This window comes from Eptatretus burgeri, chromosome 4 (assembly GCF_056783735.1).
Source record: "Eptatretus burgeri isolate ZD-2024b chromosome 4, Ebu_testis_v1, whole genome shotgun sequence".
Taxonomy (NCBI): Eukaryota; Metazoa; Chordata; class Myxini; order Myxiniformes; family Myxinidae; genus Eptatretus; species Eptatretus burgeri.
Window position 1 is genome coordinate 142,040,186 of NC_140964.1, and position 17,264 is coordinate 142,057,449.

At 49.8% G+C, this 17,264-nt stretch overlaps 1 protein-coding gene across 5 annotated transcripts in view; it reads left to right on the top strand.

Moving 5' to 3' along the window:
- The first annotated feature begins 2,131 nt into the window (after nt 1-2,131).
- The window catches only part of CTU1 (cytosolic thiouridylase subunit 1), a 44,388-nt gene continuing 29,255 nt past the window's right edge, over nt 2,132-17,264 (top strand). For 2 of the 5 annotated variants that reach the window (XR_015057858.1, XM_085880222.1), the window contains exons 1-2: nt 2,139-2,425; nt 2,517-2,603. Coding sequence is in view for 4 of the 5 variants with exons in the window: in XM_085880222.1 (XP_085736348.1) it covers nt 2,219-2,425; nt 2,517-2,603 (294 nt within the window). In the remaining variant the exon portion in view is untranslated. Of the gene's footprint in view, nt 2,426-2,516; nt 2,604-17,264 lie in introns of all 5 variants that reach the window. The other 3 variants (XM_085880225.1, XM_085880223.1, XM_085880224.1) reach the window with 3 other exon arrangements.

Consider the following 17,264-nt stretch of genomic DNA (forward strand, 5'->3'; position numbering starts at 1 on the left):
ACCTCCTTCAAATTCCCTGCTTTCCTTCCTGAAAGTCCCTGTTGTGTCCATTTTGTTTACCCTGTGTACCCCACCCCATCCCTCTCCCACAGATCTCATGTCTCTGCTCCCCACTGTTTTGTCATTCCCTCTCTCACCCCTCTTATCCCATGCCCCCCCTTGATGTGCATTGTGTGTTCGCTCTCATACGAGCCTTGGCATTTTTTGGGGAAAAAAAGAAAAGTCCTCGCAGGGTATTAGGGGGTTGATGGGGAAAAAGCCTTTGCAGGGTACGAGGGGGTTGGTGGGAGAAAGGTCTCGCAGGAGATGAGTTTATGGGAGAAAGCCCTCGCAGGGCATGAGGGGATTGATGGGAGAAAGCCCTTGCAGGGAATGATGGGGTTGATGGGAGAAGTCCTCGCAGGGTATGAGGGGGTTGGTGGGAGAAAGTCCTCGCAGGGTATGAGGGGGTTGATGGGAGAAAGCCCTCGCAGGGAATGAGGGGATTGGTGGGAGAAAGTCCTCGCAGGGTAAGAGGGGTTGATGGGAGAAAGCCCTCGTGGGGTATGAGGGGTTGGTGGAAGAAAGTCCTCGCAGGGTATGAGGGGGTTGGTGGGGGAAAGCCCTCTCAGGGTATGAAGAGGTTGGTGGGAGAAATCCCTCGCAGGGTATGAGGAGGTTGGTGGGAGAAAGCCCTCACAGGGTATGAGGAGGTTGGTGGGAGAAAGTCCTCGAAGGGTATTAGGGAGTTGATTGGAGAAAGCCCTCGCAGGGTATGAGGGGGTTGGTGGGAGAAAGTCCTCGCAGGGTATGAGGAGGTTGGTGGGAGAAAGCCCTCGCAGGGTATTAGGGAGTTGATGGGAGAAAGCCCTCGCAGGGTATGAGGGGTTGGTGGGGGAAAGCCCTCGCAGGGTATGAAGAGGTTGGTGGGAGAAATCCCACTTTTAAAATGTTGAGCAACAATCAATGAATGACAATGTTTAAATTATTGGTTGAAATTAATTTCCGATCTCCGAGTTGACCCATCACGGTCTTTCTGACCCAATGTTGGTTAAAAACATGGGGGCAATACTCCTGGGCGCTGGTGGTGGCTGAATCAGATAATCAGGTAAACGATGGTCGGTATGGACGACCCAGAAAATATGTAATGGAGGAGAAAGTAAATAAAGATGGATCGTTTTTTAAAATATTTTTTATGTTGTTGAACAAAATTTGGTATTTAACGGGTAATAAAGGTTGTGGTCAAGTTTGATGGAAATCGTGTGTGTGTGTGTGTGTGTGGGGTGTGTGTAGAGCGTGTGTGTGTGTGGGGTGTGTGTGTGTGTGTGTGTGTGTGTGGGGTGTTTGTGTGTTTGTGTGTTTGAGTGTTTGCGGGTGTGTGTGTGTGTGTTTGTGTTTGAGTGTGTGTGTGAGTGTGTGTGTGTGTGTGTGTGTGTGTGTGTGTGTGTTTGAGTGTTTGCGGGTGTGTGTGTGTGTGTGTGCTTGTGTGTGAGTGTGTGTGTGTGTGTGTGTGTGCGTTTGAGTGTATTTGTGTTTGTGTGTATTTGTGTGTGTGTGTGTGTGTGTGGTTTCAGAGAAGAAGTTGAAAGTGTGGACGGACGGACGGACGGAGCGCCGTCCCATTACCTCTCTGTAACTCCGTTCCAGGTGAGCAAAAAAAAAATATATTGGAGGGATCTAGTTGCCCGCCAGGTGTGCATTTTGCACGTCATTGTATAAAACAGCATCATGGAATTCTCCAATATTGTGTACGTGTGTTTGTGTGTGTGTTCACACGCGCACGTGACGTGTTTGTGTGTGTGTTCACACGCGCACGTGACGTGTTTGTGTGTGTGTTCACACGCGCACGTGACGTGTGTTTGTGTGTGTTCACACGCGCACGTGACGTGTGTTTGTGTGTGTTCACACGCGCACGTGACGTGTGTTTGTGTGTGTTCACACGCGCACGTGACGTGTGTTTGTGTGTGTTCACACGCGCACGTGACGTGTGTTTGTGTGTGTTCACACGCGCACGTGACGTGTGTTTGTGTGTGTTCACACGCGCACGTGACGTGTGTTTGTGTGTGTGTTCACACGCGCACGTGACGTGTGTTTGTGTGTGTGTTCACACGCGCACGTGACGTGTGTTTGTGTGTGTGTTCACACGCGCACGTGACGTGTGTTTGTGTGTGTTCACACGCGCACGTGACGTGTGCCCGCGCACGTCCGTGACGTCACGTTCATCGCAGCCGTCCCGGCCATGCGGTGCGGCCGTTGTACTGAGCGGCGAGCTGTGCTGCGACGGCCGCTCTCTGGGGCCGCATTGTGCCGTCCGTGCTTCTTCTTTGTGTTCGAGAGCGAAGTGGACGCGGCCGTGCAGCGAGGCCGATTGTTTCGAGCCGGGGAACGAGTCGCCATCGGTGCCTCGGGAGGCAAAGACTCGGCCGTTTTAGCCCACGTGCTCAAGGTTTGTGTTCTCTCATGATGTTTCTCACATGTGTTCAAACCTATGTTATTACCAATTAATATAACCTTCATTTAACCCTTCAATATAACAGATTAACAGAACAAGCTTGAATAAATACGGCAAAAGGTGGGGAAGACCAACTGAGCTTTTATATACTCCCCAAGGTACAACACGAAAAGTACGTTTCAATTTGAAACTTATTTGCTTCCAAAAGATTCAAATGCAGTTGTGTGTGTGTTTGTGTGTGTCACACTTTAATTATTAATGTGTGAAACGTCACATTTTAATGTATCGAAAGTATTGTTGCGGTCTTCGCGCCCGCCGGCGTGCGACGGCCACGTAACTCGAATCGCGGCGCGTCGCCCACCGGACGGACAATCCAGTCGTGACCCTCTCGGACTAACGCCGGGAACCAGTCACGGGTGGACCTTTCGGTCTCACCGCGATCGAGCCAATCAGCCCCCGCGTGGGATAGGGTTGCTCGCCAAATTCGAACTACCTAAGTACCCACGCGGAGGGTAGACCGGGCGATCGCACCTCGCCGCAGGTCGACTTCGGACACGGGCCACTTAAGCGACCCGTTCCGTACTATCAGAATAACCGAGCGGTGTTATCGTCGACCTCGACGGTTCGATTAATTATCGGGCGTATTCAGCCCACTACCAACCCTTTACGTGAAGCAAGATGGGGGTTCAATGGAGGAAAAGACGAAGCGAAGCGGGAGAACAGTTCAACAATAAAGCACATTTATTCTCGGCACACGGGAAGCACACAAATACAATTCCACCAAATGCACACAAAAAAAGAAAACACAATTCCATTTACACAAAAAGCAAATATAAAAGTGAAAACACAGTGCAGAGCTAATACCGACTACCGAGCACACGGCAACACTTATACAATTCTACTTCACAGACGGCGCCGACAACACATACCCAAAACCAAGGAAAAGAAATACCCTCAAGAATGAGGTAGGCCTGGGGCCGAGACCTGGTCGGGCCTACCCGTCTGGTGATGAGACGCGGAGCGGCGATGGCCCCGCAACCCGCGGGCCTCGTGGACAGTGCCTGGCAGGGGGTGGGAACGGGGCCCCCTTGGTCGCACTATCTCAGCGCGGGGGGAAACAGGAGGGGGGTTGCTGATGCTCGGGGTATAGAGGATCTTTATTATGTGCGACGAGCGTCTCCACCTCGGCCAGGTCGCGCTGCCGGCCTCCCTCGGGCGCGCAGCTCCTTGCACGACGCGAGCACCCTTCGTCCGACTCGCCGCCTCTCCACAGCTCGTCCCCTCCGTTCCGACTTCAACGCCACGACGAGCAGCTCCACCGCCCGCGAAGTCTTGACTCTCTGTTCCGACTCCTTCGCCTCGTTCCGACCTTTACTACTCCTTTGACTGACGAACACCGTCCTTTTATCCCCCCCGTAACTTCGCCTTTGACCCCCTCCCTTTGACCTTTCACCTCGCTCCCCATTGGCCCGAGAAAAAGTGGGCGTGAAGGCTTTTTGATCCACAAATTTGCATATATCGATCGCCCTGGGGGCGGGGCCAATTCGCCCCTCGCTCACCGATTGGACGGCAAAAAGTGGGCGTGTGTCGTTTTGGATCCGGTTTTGAAGCAGAAAATCCGTGATTTTGTACACGCTGTTCAACGTGCGCCCTACACGAGTCCAGCATCGGTGCCCATGAGTGGCGCGAGATGACGGTGATGCGATGGTGGCGAGTTGTGACGGTAAAGGTCATGGCGGTTGTGGTGAAGCGGCGTTGTGGTTGGTGGTTGTTGTTGTGGTTGTGATGGTGGCGATTGGTCCAAAATAAAGATAGTAAAAGAAAAACGGCTATCCTGAAGAGTCGCAGCACGTATAAATGACATGTATTCCCACTAGACAACGGGTTTGGGCCTAACTACACATGCACTTACCGAGATACCTCACCTAAGGGACCTGAATGGTGGTTTGCGAATCTGGTAACCACAACAGTATTAACGGCAAAGCATTACGGAACCTGAAGGGCGAGAATGATGGGAGAAGATCGAGTCACAAAGGGTGCGTTGTCATGGAGTGTTTGTTCGATTGTGTGCGTTGTCATGGAGTGTTTGTTCGATTGTGTGAGGTCAGTGGTTCGAACCCTGACCCACTCAAACCAAATACAAGAAAAAGGACAAAGACAAAGCTCCTGTTTCTTCCTTCTGCTTGATATTCACCATTTGAAATGACAGAGAGGGTAATACTATGCGGCGCGGGTTTAATGGGCTTCACAGCCTCCACCTGCGTCGAATTGCCTTTTTGGGAAGCCATGACGACGAGTCGAGTTCCCGCCCGATGGGCCATCTTGTTCCAAGCATGCAGCACATTCTTCTGACGCATACCTTTTTTTGGCGGTGTATAGGCAACTGAGAGCTCTGTATACGCAAACCCCCCCCCCCCCCAAAAAACCCCGGGTTACGTGCATCAAACACAACATACCTACTGCTTATAATTCTGTGACAGAATATTTATATATATATATAAATATATATATATATATATATATATAAATATATATATATATATATATATATATATATATATATATATATATATATATATATATATATATATATACTCGTACGTGCCCGTACGTGCAAAAAAATAATAATAATTGAAAAATAAAAAGAAGAATTGTGACCTCAATCGTGATGCGTTAGCACCGTGTCCTGTCATTGGTTGGTAAATAAATGGCCATAACTTGGGAACCACTTGTCCAATTAATATCAAACCCTGAAAAGGCACATACTCAAGTCCCCAGCAATGTACCTGGCAAGTTTCAATTAGATTGGGCCAGTGGTTGTCAAGGAACAGCGGTCACACACACACACACACACACACACACACACACACACACACACACACACACACACACACACACACACACACACACACACACACACACACACACACACACACACACACACACATTGCTGGAGTTATAGATAGATATATAGTGTTCCTTATGTGAGCCAATAAATGAAACGTCACTTCTGCTTGAGCCAGTGAGACGTGTGCTTGGTCTATGCTGTTACACGGTGTCAGATTAGCGAACCAAACGCCGCTGTGGAAGCCCTAAATCCTCCCAGACCAATTAATTTTAAGGCATCGAATGCTGCCGACGCATGGGACGAGTGGGCTGCACGATTCTCCAACTAGTTCAAGACCACTGAGCTCAAGAAGAAAAACGCTGACGTGCAGGTCGCCATTTTGTTTGAATTGGCGGGACCGGACTCCCTGGCGATTCACAAGACGTTTACCTTCGCTGAGGGTGACGATTTGAATGATTATGAGTCGGTGCTGCGGAAGTTCACAAAGTACTGCAGACCAAGGTAAAACGTTGTGTACGAGAGGTATCGTGACCAGGAGGAGGGTGAGACGATCGACCAATGGCTCGTTGAACTCAGAACGCAAGCAGCCATGTGCGAGTTGGGACCTCAAGAAGAACTCGTGAATCGAGATGAGATTGTGTTTGGTGTGCGAGACGAGAGATCTAAGGAGAGACTTCTTCGGGAACGTGAGGTCACACTTCAGAAAGCTTTGGACATATGCCATGCCGCTGAATCGAGCAGGCAGCGGCTCGACGGTGTGAAGGGTGCCAAGCAAGTCTATGCGGTGGATAAAGAAAGGCAACAACGGCACACCACCTTTCCCAAGCAAGCCAAGGCCAAGCCTGCAGCCAGAGCCATGACAGCATCTACAAAAAGGCGACAGGTATGCCTTACTCGGCCTGTGCGCTCGTACTGTGGCAAGAAGCACAGTCCTGGGCCACGCAGGTTTCCAGCATTTGGCAAAACGTGTGCCAAGTGTGGAGGCAAGAATCACTGGGCTGCTGTATGCAAGGGTGGAGGAACAAGAAGGGTACGTCTTCTGGATGCAGATCCTGAGTAAGGTACCAAAGAGTTTCTGCTCATAGATTCAGTGCTCATCAGTAACCTGGATGATGACGTCATCCGGCCTGCGGGCAGGTGGCAAGAACAGCTTACAGTTGGCCAGAGTGTGGTGAACATCAAGCTCGATACAGGTGCCCAGGCAAGCGTAATCTCGCTTGCTAATTGACTATTGCAATGCCCGAGCACTCCATTACACCCACCACCGTCATTCTCACTGCTTTTGGTGATGGCAAGATTCAGCCATTTGGTACAACACTGATTCCCTGCAAGCACAAAGGGCAGGACTGGAGAATCAAATTATATGTAACTGATAAAACCACTGTTCCCATACGAGTTGAAAATGCATGTGAGAAGCTGGGCCTTATCAAGCGTATAGATTCACTGGATGCTCCAGTGACCAAGGAGAGGCTGATCGAGCAATTCGCAGATGTGTTCACAGGCACTGGTCAGTACAAGCAGGAGTACGAAATTGAGCTGAATCCAGATGTCACGCCGAGTGTTCAGCCAGCCAGACTTGTTCCCCATGCAAAGTATGAGAAGCTGAAAGACACTGGAGCAGCTGGAGAAACGTGGTGCAGTGGCCAAGGTCGACAAGCTCACCGACTGGGTTAGTAACTTCGTAATCACTGAAAAAACAAGATGGCCGCATGAGAATCTGCCGAGACCCAAAGCCGTTGAACCGTGCAATCAAGCGAGAGATACACACAATGCCTACACCAGTAGACAAGCCAGCACTTCAGCGCCTGTTGGGTATGGTCAAATACCGAGCGCAATATATACCGAACGAGTCGGAGACCACGGCACTGCTCCGTGCACGGCTCAAGAAAGACGCAGCCTGGAGCTGGGAAGTGGTACAAACACAAAGTCTCAACAAGGTCAAAACAGCATTGGCAACGGAACCCGTTCTGTGATACGACGACGTCTCACAAGCCGGTGACAATCCAAGCAGATGCTAGCCAGAGTGGGCTTGGTCGTTGACTGCTCCATGAGGGTCGGCTAGTTCACTATGCATCAAGGTCCATGACGGATACTGCAAAGAAGTATGCACAGATCGAAAAGGAACTGTTGGCAATCTGCTACGCATGCCACAAATTCCACCAGTACGTGTACGGAAAGCCAGTGAATGTGCAGATGGATCACCGCCCTCTCGAGGCAATTTTCAAGAAACCCCTGGGCAACGCGACTCCGCGACTGCAGAGAATGCTTTTGAGATTACAGCGCTATCAACTAGATGTGAGGTATGTCCCAGGTTAGTACATGTACTGTATGTCGCCGACACGCTGAGTTGTGCATACTTACCTGGTGACCGATCGGACGACCAGATGGAGGATGACATAGTCATGGTTCACTGCCTGGTGCGTGACATGCCAGTAAGTGCCATGAGATGAGAGCAGATCCGAGCTGCATTTGCTGAGAACCCTGACCTCCAGATGGTAAGGCAGGCAGCCATGATGGGATGGGCAAAAATGAAGCACAGTGCTCCCAGCTCCCACAGGAATGTACAGCCCAAGGAGCCGCTGAGACCACACCCCATACCTGAGCTTGCATGGCAAAATGTGGGAGCCGATGTCCTCACATATCAAAGTAAAGACTATCTCCTGGTGGATGATGTAATATAGCAAGTATCCAGAAGTGGTGGAGATCGAGGACAAGACTGCCACCACAATCGTCACAAAGATGAAGGAGGTCTTCGCACGTCATGGCATTCGAGAAGAGCTCATGAGTGACAAGATGCCATTTGACAGCCAAGAGTTCAGGTAGTTCACGCGAAACTGGGGAATCAAACAGTCGACATCCAGTCCTGGATTTGCCCCGTCCAATGGCCAAAGTGAATGTTTTCTCCAAATCATCAAGAGGATTATGAAGAAAGCTGATGACATTTACCTGGCACTTCTGAAGTACCGAAACACCCCTGTCACAGGTACATCATTCTCGCCGGCACTGATCTTAATGAGCAGGACTCTGAGATCCAAGATACCAGTCATCAAGCAGCTGCTCAAAACAGCAATAGTAGATCCCAGAGCACAGTTGATGCAACAGAAGCTGAAACAGAGAGTCCATCATGACCGGTCGGCAAGATCGCTGGTTCACCCGTTAACCTGCAGCTGGGTGACACTTCACATCAGGAGGAAGAACACCTGGCAGCCAGCCATCGTTACCAAAGTGGATTCGCACCCCAGATCATACTGGGTTGACAACGGCATCGGGAGTGGTTTACGCAGAAACGGACGTCATCTGTTGAGAATGAATGAGCCATCACCAGTTCTCATGACCCCTGAAGATGATGTCATGACCCCTCGTGAGCAAGAACCTGCTGCGCCGAGCAATATGAGCAATACCACGCATGAAGACATGAACAGTGGAGCGGGTATGCCACAACCAGCTACACATGTGAGAGAACATTACACACCCGACTGCACGCACACTGCAACACACATGCGTCCAACCGTCCAGCATACTAGACGAGGATGTGAGATTGTTAAGCCTCAGAAATATGAAGATTTTGTTTGTTAAATCCATAAACTTCGTGTAAACTGGCGTTTATGACCATTTCAGACTTGCACTGATATACCTGACATCCGAAGTTTGGTTAAAATTTTACTCAAACTTGGTTTCTGGTGGCACTGCAAGCCAATGGGGAAAACGTGGCGACAGGAATACTGTGCTGTAAATGGTGGAGACTTGTAATTCCCGCCCTACCTGGAGGTGGCGCGACATGATGTACATTTACAGGGAGAAATTGGGTCTCTGCCCCTCCAAGACCACCAGCAAAGGTAACAACACCCCGACACATTATTTGGGGTCATGTTAATCCTATGCAGTAAGTCGGGATGTAATCAGCCCAGAACTGTAAGAGGAGTAGCATGACACAAACTAATAGACACATAAACTCTGGTCTGTGAATTATATGGTAAGGTCAGGTCAGGAATGGGAGCATGCGCTGGAGCAGCACGTCGCTACGTCCACTTTCTGCCGGTCCTCCAGGGGCCTTCGTCTGGCCACCCCCCAGGCAGATGCCTGACCCATCCCCATCTCCTTGAGATGCCGATCAACCTGCTGCAACCACGAGGCACGTGGTCGGCCCAGTGGCCTCCTCCACTCACGAGACTCCCTCGCTGAGAGAATCTGGTGAGCAGGATCAGCGTCGGGAAAACGAACCACATGTCCATACAGCCACGGCTGACGCTCACGGACCATGCAGGTAACAAATCTCATCCGAGTCTCTCTCAGCAACCGCTCGTTGGACACAAAGTCCGACCAGCAATAGCCAATGATTCTCCGAAGAGACCTGGTACCAAAGGAGTAAAGTCTCCATCTCAAATCCCTGATCAGAATCCAAGTCTCACATCCATAGAGCAAGACTGGAAGAACCAAGGACCTGAAGACTCGGACTTTCATCCTCCTGCGCAGGTACTGTGGGAGCTCTTTCGAGCCACCTTTCGGCAGAAAAACTTTAGTCCAATACAAGCTGTTTATTCAGTAAAAATAAAAGACACTCCTGAATCCAGGAGGAAGGCCTCAGCATGCTGCATCGTTGCAAGCTGAAGACTTAATTTTACACAGAATATTATGAGTAGACATACAGTTTTACCAGGGTGTGTCTAGAAAACTGATGGAACTTTGTGGACTTTAAAATTGCAACATGGAAGGATAATATTGGTCTGTTTTGGAGCTTGCTCATAGCCCCGGGACAGGGTGTCGGGGAGAGATATTGCTGCTTCAGATGGTCATCAGATCGATAAAGTTTTGCGAGGTTGTTTATGCCTTCAGTGAAATGTGTGTATTCTGCCCTCTCCTCGTTTTCCCAGCATATATTTAAATTCTTTCTCATAGCACTAAACTAAGTTAATTTGCATTCTTACATTACTATAACTTCAATGAATAATCCAAGCTGTTTGTAAATAATAACCTGCAGAGTAAACAATGACCAAATCCACTCGATTATCACCATGTGTAAGACTCTCTTACCAGTTGGTTCGAGCTTGTAGCATGCAATTTGAGTTATGTGAGTTGGGGACTTGCTCCCTAACCACTCCTGATAGGCCTTGAAATTGCCTAGAATCGTCACACAATCTGAACCGGTTGTTTTGGTGACAACATCGAGATTATCAGACAAGTCATGAATATGAGTCAGTTCCCAACAAGGAGCCAGCCCGATCACACCGTCGATCAGTAGGCACCCTGCGTGTCTTCACTGTGCACCATATGACTTCCAGGTCTGGAGGTTCCAGGTTCTGAAGATGTTGAACCTGGAACACATTGGGAAACCAAATAGTAATTCTACCCCAACCATCACTGCGATCTCATCTTATAGGTGGCTCCTGATATCCACTGATCGACACATAAGAATCGGTCACAGTAGAATTTAACATTGACTCATGAGCAACAAAAATGTCTACTATACTTCGCTTCGCTCTGAGCATTGAGCAAGCGCTCAAATATTTGTCCGAAGACCTCTAACTTTGGCACGAAGTATCCGCAAGCAGTGCTGTCGAAACATTCTTCATATTGTTGGAACTCATTATGGTATAAAAGTGGTTTTGGGAAGAAATTGGACTGCAGTGTCATCCACTGGACGAGGAACATGCCTTCCATGGCTTTAGTGACACTGCTTGGCCACCCTCTTCCCCACGGGTGGAGTTTGTTGTTGCCGTTGACTAATTACTCGCTCATCCACCTTTTGGTGGTAGCCGTTTGCTAATACTATCTCATCCGCCTCACATCAAGCGTTCCACTACCCCTCTCCGCTACCTGAGTTTCCGCAAATCATACCATCCCAGATGGGTGATTTTTAGGAGATGCCATCTCCTTACTCGATGGCCGTTGGCTCCCAAAGGGAGCTCATCCACCCTTTTTTCAGGTGTTGTTTTTTTTGTCCTGGCAGGACCCCACTGGCAAGCCAGTGAGGGGTGTTGGTTTGAACCTGGTTGGTGTGCAGCTCTTCTGGAATCCTTTGCCGACATCCTAATCCTTCCACGAAGGCCTGTATCACAACCCTGGCTCCTTGGTTGGGGAGTGCATAGGCCTCCGGCCACTTGGTGATATTGTCCATAACCATGAGGATCTACTTATTACCTTGGCAGGTGCAGGGTAGCGGTCCTAGGATGTCCATAGCAACATGTTCAAGGGGGGCCCACCTGGTCTAATTGTAGTGGGCCCTCATCCTCTATGTTGACCCCTTTTTTTTCAGTGCAGACGTTGTATGCTCGAAACCAGTTCTGTATATCGCACCCCATATTGACCTGTACCTCATTGGTGTATCCACAGATGGCTTACGTGATCCCACCATTCGGGCCGCTTGCCATGGCCCTCGCTCTCATCAGCAGTTTATCAATCAGCCTGTATATTGCACCAATAATCAGTGTGATGTACAGGCCCCTGATCCCTCATGACCTTCTTTCCAGACACGTAAGACTCCATGGGTCCCACTTGTCGTACTGCGATCGGCAGACGCTCTCCCCCCTTGCTGTGGTGGGGTCTTGTCACCTCCTAGCGGGCTGCGGTGTTGGCTGCCTCCCCTATGGTGGCCGGACGCCATACCACCAGCTCGGCCCGGAGGTCCGAGTCTGGCAGAGCCTGTATGAAGTGATCCAGGGCCAGGCTCTCCTGTGTGTCTGCTGTTATGCCCGAATGTGTAATTCATAATGCGTGGTGATTATCGTCTGCCAATTCTGTCGATTTGCCTGCCCTTCTCTTTTATACTGCGTGCTGGGCTTTACCAAGCCCGATCTGCTGCTCTATGCCACAACGTCTTTTTGAAACCTTATGAGTTTAATGAAAAATCTGCCATCAGGCGTCGTTGTCAGTATCTCAGCTGTCACACGGTGCAATGCTGCCACCAAATGCATCCCACTTTCATTCTCATCCTGACCATTACCCTGAGCCACACAAGATAAGTGCACTAGGAACGTCCCCAGGTCGCTATATAAGGTGCTAATGGCACCGAACGAGACCCCAGGGTGCAAGTTTGGTTCGCCGGCCCTGGTGAGGCCGTTGCAGAACTGCACATGGTTAATCCCCTTTTTGGATCACATGCGAGAGGCTCACACTCTCTCCCCCCCCCTCCCTTCCCACCCTCTGAGTCCAATTAACTGCTGGTCCTGTCTGAGTCGGCGCTTGCCCAATGCTCTCTTGCCCCGGCACACTCTCTGCTCCTCACATACTTGCCACATACTCTGCTCTCTTTCGCACAACCAACAAAACCCGGGAACTTTATTTCACCAAATTGCGGCATGCTCTCGTTCACGTCATTCACCTCTTCCCTTCTCACGCTTCCTTACCTTTCCGGAAATAAATCACCCCCACTCTCCTGGGTAATCCGCACCCTTTTCCACGAACCTGCAACACGTTATGTTCCTTACACAGTGCATCCATGCATTCCGTCAATTCCCCCTTTTCTCTTTTTACCTTCTCCATTGTTTCTTCCTTATTTTTCGATACTTCATGAAGTCTTTTAACTTCCTCCGTGGTTCCTCTCACCACCTCCTCTGTCTGCCAACAATTCCTTTTCCACTGTCGCTTTCTCTTCTTCCATCCGTTTATCCATCGTTCGCCTCATCTCCGCTATTTTTGCCGTTACTTCATCGTGTCTCAGTTTGCATTCTTTCTTTATTGCTTCAATTTCCTTTTTTTGTTTCTTTTTTTTGAGCTTTCTTGAACTCTTATCGCCCCCATGTTGTTTCAATCACCCCCTTTTAACTTCACCTGCTCACCCTTAAGTTCCTCTACCCTTATTGTTAACTCAGCTATTTCCCCCTCTAACCTAGCCTGACCGGTTGCCATCTCGCGTCGCACACTCGCCACATTCACTTTCACCTCGACCACTCCTCCCGCACCGCATCAATGTTCCCGCCAAGATCAGCCTGCCCCACCTTCATACCATGCCTTCGCCCATCCAGCCCGTCCTTTGCCTCAACCCGCCTCACACACATTTCATTGCTCAACCTCACCTCCATGCCAAACTTCTCCCATCTCCAATCTTGCCATTCGCTGTGGTATAATTAGCATCATGTCAGACTGTGTTGGCGATGATGACCTTCCTGCCCTGTGGCATTTGCTCTTTTTACATTAAGGGTACTGGGCTGATTGATGGTGAGGGAGGGGAAGGGGTAGCACCAAGCAGTGTGGACAACTCAACTGTGCCCCCAACTGGCTCTTTCTCAGTACTATCAATCTGGGCCTTAGCGGTGTCTATCCAGTCTATACCCACTCGGTCCTGCTCACTTTGGTTCAGCATAGCGCAATCTGCATCCAGTTTCCACCTTACTCACTCTGTAATTTTTATTTTATACCTGTGAGATACCTGTGAGATGTTGGTTTATCATATCTGTGAGATGAATGAAGCAGATAAAGAACCGTGCCTGCGGCTGCGTAGCGTCTACTAGTTGGCCGAGCGAGCCAACGCTGTGTGTCGTACTGTTGTTATCTCATGGGCTGACTGGTTAATTGAGCTAACTATTCCCCGAAGTGCTGTCTAAAATCAAACCCAAGCAGATTAAGTCAAGACTCCAAATGATCTATTTCATTCATTTATTATACACTGAGAAATTGAGTGAGAAATTGTCAGGAAGAATGGAAGTTGGGGAATGCAAATGGGGAAATGGCAGGAAAGTTCATAAAAGGCAGAGCAAAGCATATTCATAAATTTACAGCACGCATACATTCCCCTTGTCTCCTATGCGGTAATTCCCGCCCTCGGATGCCTCATTACAATGACTTGATACCTTCACATTAAAATCGATCCAGACACCTGAAGGAAGAACACAGAGAGTGAGGGATGAGGACTCAATAAATGAGTGATAGAGGCAGTGTGGGGTTTTCTATGCACCTGTTTTTTTTGTTTTTTTTAACCCTGGTCGAGGCTGTAATTACTCACGACTCAGCGGTTTGGGCTTGCCTTCTCGTCACCTCCTCTTGCTCAGCTTCCTCCGCTCCAACAGTGCCCCGACCGTATGGGGGTCGCTGCAGTCTCTTGCCGAACACGATGGTCTGTGTGGCTGTGGTATCTCGTGCGAGAGGAGGCAGTAACTTTTTGGAGCATCTTGCCGACAACCAGGGTTTGTGGAAAGTGTGCCGAGGGCCAGATGTGTGTCGTGTGAAAAAGCCGTGAACAGTGCAGAAAGAAGGAAATGAAAAGGGTCAGAAAGGTGGGAAGATTGTCAAGAAAAGAAAGTATGAAAGTGAAAAATAAGGGTCAGTGTCGGTGTGGAAACACTTGTGGAGGGAGAGTGGTCTCAAGCATTATTCATTTGGAGCTCTATCACACAACTCTGATCGATTAATATCGCCTCTCCAAGCTCCAAGACAAGACAAGACCAGACCAGACCAGACCAGACCAGACGAGAACTGTCGTTCTCTTGTTCTCTTGGTGCGTTCCTCCTTTTGTCCTTCCCCTTCCTCCGTTTCCTTGATCCGGGGCTCCCCATTGGCATAGCGAGGATGGAACCCCCCCCCCCCACCCCACCTTGATCGTGATTGCCGGTGTCTCGCCTCCTGACCCGACAACAGTGCCTGATTGGGGGATCCTCACTGTAGTGGTCCTTTTATCGGGAAGGGGGAGGGGGCTTGGAAGCCCACACAACCTGTCAATTATGATAGATTGCTTCCGTTCGGGAGGGGAGGGGGATTGGTCCGCAGGTATAGCGCGCTCTTGCTGACTCAAACCGATTGAGCTCGGTTCACCTTAATTTTTCCGCTTAAGGGAGGGATATGTGGAGGTCGAGGTGAGTTGTAGTGCGTGTCGTGTGAGATGTAGAAGATAGAGCTGATGAAATACAACAAACTTTAATCCGACATGTATGTGCCTCCATTGTCCCTGGAGATGCACGAAGTCCTCACTTTGCTCACAACCGTTAGAATATCTACCAAGGAAGCCACTGCCAGCAAGAACAATGAGAGGCACCAGCATCACAATGGTAGTTTCACTCTGATAGATGTGTTTAATTCTGCCTCAAAATGACGCAATAATGGCAGTGAGTTAGCCATCTTGCTCCCAGTGTTTTGGGGTTTTTTTTACACTGTCGAGGCTCGTATGAGAGATAACACACAAAACGCACAAAAAGGGGAGGAGGAGACAAGAGAGGGTGAGAGGGAAGCACAAAGCAGTGGGGAATAGAGACATTAGGAGATCTGTGGAAGGGAGAGGGATGGGGTGGGGGGTACACAGGAGAAACAAGATGCCACTACAGGGACTTTCAGGAAGGAAAACAGGAAATATGAAGGATGTGAGTTTGGGGTGGATTAACGAGGGTAGAAAAGATCGTGGTTCTGGATTGGGGTGGGGGGGGTGGGGGGGGGAGATAAGAGATGGTGGTGAACAGCTGTTTTGAAGACCTGGAGGGAAGAGTGGAATTGAAGCGTGTGCGGGAGCTTGTTCCAGAGGTGGGGGAAAAGAGGAATGAAAGGGTGAAGGTGAGCAGTGTGTACCCGGGTTAAGACACGTACAGGGGGTTTGGCTCATCGTGTTTGTGTGAAGCTCTCACTCAGAACTCTTTCATACAGAGGTCTTTCATCACGACAAAAATGATTCGAAGAGAAGCAGACACATACATTGCATCCAAGAGTGCATTCACCAACCTCGAGGAAGTAGATTACAGAATGCCATGTGTCTCTCCTCTGGCAAAATGCACTGAAAATGTACAAATCGACTTGATGGGTGCTGTTATTCTTCTTATTCTTATTAGGACTTCTTATTAGGAGGTTGGTGGCAGGATTTGCACTCCGGCCACCGTAAAACCCTTCATTCCGCAAAACGCAAAAACGCAAAAAAATCTGAAAACCCACTCCGTGGGAGTACCTCCTGTGCAGCTTCCCTTCGCAGGGCAGCTCACCGGATGACGGGATTGGGGCAAAGCCTTCGGGACCCCCAATCTTTGATAGGAGGGAAACCACGGGGTAACATCCCTGGGTCAGATTGCGGGAGAGTGTGTCGGAGTGGTGCTGAGGTGTCGTCCACCAGACGGCGGTCTCCTTGGGTTAACCTGAGGCGGTCCCTTCGGGTGGGTGCCTGGAATGTCCTATCCCTAAGAGAGGATGATCACCTGTCTCTGTTATCATCTGAGCTCAAGCGTTTGGACATCGGGATTGCAGCTCTCTCTGAGGTTCGGAGACCGGATTGCGGCGAGATAATGGTGGGTGGTTACACCTACTATTGGTCTGGTCGTTCTGATGGTTACCATACCCAAGGAGTTGCTGTAGCTGTGTCCAATAAGCTGACCCCAATGATAATTGAGGTAACACCGGTCAACGAGCGTATTATGAGATTAAGGATTCGTCACTCCTTCGGTGTCATTTCCCTGGTCTCTGTTTATGCTCCGACTGGGGCGAGTGATCTCACCGTGAAGGATGCATTCTATGCCACACTCGAGTCTGTGGTTGATCAGTGCCCCAGACGAGATACACTTCTAGTCTTGGGGGATTTCAATGCATCGACTGGAACTGATAGGGATGGTTATGAGGTGTGTGTTGGTCCCCATGGGTCAGGAACTATGAACCAGAATAGCACTAAGTTCCTTGACTTTGCAAGAAGTCATGGACTTAGGGTGGCTGGTTCATGGTTTCAGCGCCCACAAGCTCATCGCTGGACTTGGTATTCCAACGCTGGCGGTGTGGCAAAGGAGATTGACCATGTCCTCATTGACGGTCGTTGGAGGATGATCCAGAACTGCAGGGTCTACCGGAGTGCTCAGTTCCTCAATACTGACCACAGGCTTGTTGTAGCAACTCTAAAGCTGCACCTTAAATCCTGGAGAATGGTACCATCCCAGCCGAGGGTGGATGTTACCAAGCTCAGGGATGAGAGAGTAGCTGAGGAGTTTGCGAACAGGCTGAGTGGACACTTGGGGGGTCTGGGTGCTTTGGGGGGTCCTGAAGAGTTGTGGAACGCCTTCAAGACCACCGTCCTTGATGTTGCCGGTGGATGCC